The 2,649-nt window shown below is 43.2% G+C and overlaps 1 protein-coding gene across 1 annotated transcript; it reads right to left on the bottom strand.

Annotated features, from left to right (window-relative positions):
* Nucleotides 1-1,172: 1,172 nt before the first annotated feature.
* LOC121169078 (casein kinase I-like) lies at nt 1,173-2,126 on the bottom strand. The gene has a single exon (XM_040999546.1). It carries the CDS (start codon nt 2,124-2,126, stop codon nt 1,173-1,175), a length of 954 nt encoding a protein of 317 aa, XP_040855480.1.
* Between the last annotated feature and the right edge of the window lie 523 nt (nt 2,127-2,649).

Below are 2,649 nucleotides of genomic sequence, written 5' to 3'. Positions count from 1 at the left end.
TCCACTTCTGATTAAGCTGCCTGCTGGTGCACTTGGGAAAACAGCAGAGAATGGTCTATGTGTTTGGTTTCAGGTACTCACTGGGAAACCACAAAGAAATTTCTTGCTCACAAATTCAAACCAAACCAGCACTGGCCATTTCAGCCTTGTGATGGGAGATCTTTCTCCCTCTCCATAAGTATGCAATTCAAATACATAATTTTTAATAAGAAACAAATTTGGTGACAATTATATTTCATACTGAGTTAGCAAAGCAGTGTGTTGTTTTGCTGCTCATATCCCATTTCTTCTTTACAAACTAGGTTTAAGTTTGAAGTGAATGTTGTGAATAAAAAAAAGGCTAAATTTAAAATTAAAGTAAAATCCCAATCCAATAAATATACTGCAGTAACTACATTTATCTAGCAACATATATGTTCAGTCTGTTAAATAAGGATGTTGATGAAATTATTAGCCATATTTGTGGCAAACATGATTTCATTTCTATACCTAGAACATTAACAGAGTTAATGCATAGTCCCAAGGACCACCACTGGACAGTAAGTTCAAGTTAACTCTTCACTAGGGAAGCTGTTATTTCAAGTTCAGGTAAGCAAACAAAATCTGTCATTCTCCCAAACACTGGAATCTTCAATTGCTATCATGGCAGCTGGCTTGCAAAGGAGAAACCTACTAGCTTCACAGGGCCTGATGCAAACACCTCCCACACTCCAGGGATGAAAATCACCCTAGGAATGCACAATCATGAGCATCTACAAACATCAAAACTGTGCCGGAAGAGGGTCGTGCCACTCTGCAATGAGCTATCAAAGCTTCACTGCTCAAGACAAAAGATTTAAACCAGTTAACATACACAATATGCTTACACAAGTCACATCAATGTGTATTTACTTAATGTTCCCACTTAGGAAAGAAAACAATTGGAAAAGCAGATCTCAAGCCACATTATTTCCACTTAGTAATAATAGCATAGCAATTTACATATTGCAACATGGCCTTAACACTGCTCCCCAGGGCCAGGTTACGGTGAACTTGAAGTCTTACTGTTTGTGTACATGAAGGTGATAGCATGATGCCATGCTATGCTTCTAGGTAGCCCCTTTGTGTTCAGAAATCTTGTCATTCTCGTCCTTTTTATCTTGCTCTCCTGAAGTGGTATAGGCGTGATGTACCTACTCCATAGAAGATGCCAGATGAGGAGTTCTGGGTGGCAGCACAGCCCAATCAAATACATTATCGTACTGAAAATTCAGGTTTCTAAATGCAAGCTGGAAAATTTGCCTGAGATACATATAATTAGGTGTTTCCTCAAAGCCCAACTGGCGACAGATGTTCAGGTAAGTAGCAAATTCTGAAGGAAACCCTCTACAAAGATCATCAACTGGAATGGACATCTTCTTCTCACCAATCTTTTTGTGTTTCTGTTTCTTATTATCAGCCTTTAGTCCCTCCCAGGGCAAGCTGCCTCTGTTGAAATACATGAGGACATATCCTAATGATTCCATATCATCTCGTCGACTGTACTCGATGCCACGATGTGTGTTGATGCTGGCATATCGAATGGTGCCAACGAGGCCTTTATCCTCTCGGTATGGTATGTGTTGTCTGGTCTTATTATCCCGGTATTTCTTAGCAAGACCAAAGTCAACCAGAAAAACTTTGTTACACTCCCTTCCCATTCCCATCAAAAAATTCTCAGGCTTAATATCTCTGTGTAACACGTTCTGGGAGTGTACATACTCCAGGATACCAATCATTTGATCAGCCAGCATAAGGATGGTTTTCATTGAGAAGTTTCTGGCACAAAACTCGAAGAGGTCTTCCAGGCTAGGTCCCAGAAGGTCAAGGACGATAATATTCTGACCACCATCTTGGCCAAACCATTGCAGGCGCGGGATGCCAATGCCTCCTTGAAGCAGTTTATATACAGCATTCTCAATGATCAACCTTGGGTGTTTGCTTTTCTGTGGCTCTACCTTCAGGGCCACTTCTTCTCCACTGATGATATTAATGGCCAGATAAACATTGCCAAAGTAGCCTGATCCGATCTTCCTGAGCATTTTGTATTGACCTCCCACTAGGCGCTCAGCCTTGGTGCCAGTGCTTGTGCCCATGCCAGTATCCATGAACAAGCATCTGTGAACAGCACACACTTGGGTATTTTGGGTCAAGGCTCTCAATGTGGGCACCAAGCACAGCTAGGGAGGAGGGAGAGGGTGATGGGCGATGAAGGACTCCACTGGTGTTGATAGGCTCAGGAACATTGGATGGCACGTGTTCACAAACCACACTTCTGTGTCCATGCCAGGCCTCGGTCTATGCGTAGATGTTCCAGGTTCTGGTGTTAGGCTACTTGCTGGATGTAGGCAGGTTGTGCTGTTGGATGTTGCACTGCAGAGCCCAGCTGGTTATGGGGTGAGTCAAGCTGGGGACAGCGATGTCATGGCACTGGCTGGCATGGCCAGATAGACCCTTGGTACTCTGCCAAGGCCGCTACTGTTGATGTGTTACCTACAACCTGGCCCCTTTGATGTCACAAAGCCATAGTGAGAAATCAAGGTTTGTCTGTGCTTGCACATGGTTGAAGTTAGTGCAGCCTATCAATGTCCAGGCTGTCGTCTTAGGTGCCAGATCTGAAATGTATGTTTG

This window comes from Ochotona curzoniae, unplaced genomic scaffold, assembly GCF_017591425.1.
Source record: "Ochotona curzoniae isolate NIBS_2020 unplaced genomic scaffold, NIBS_Ocur_1.0 scaffold_1852, whole genome shotgun sequence".
Classification (NCBI taxonomy): domain Eukaryota; kingdom Metazoa; phylum Chordata; class Mammalia; order Lagomorpha; family Ochotonidae; genus Ochotona; species Ochotona curzoniae.
The sequence above is the reverse complement of the archived record's forward strand: the minus strand, read 5'-3'. Positions and strand labels throughout refer to the sequence as shown.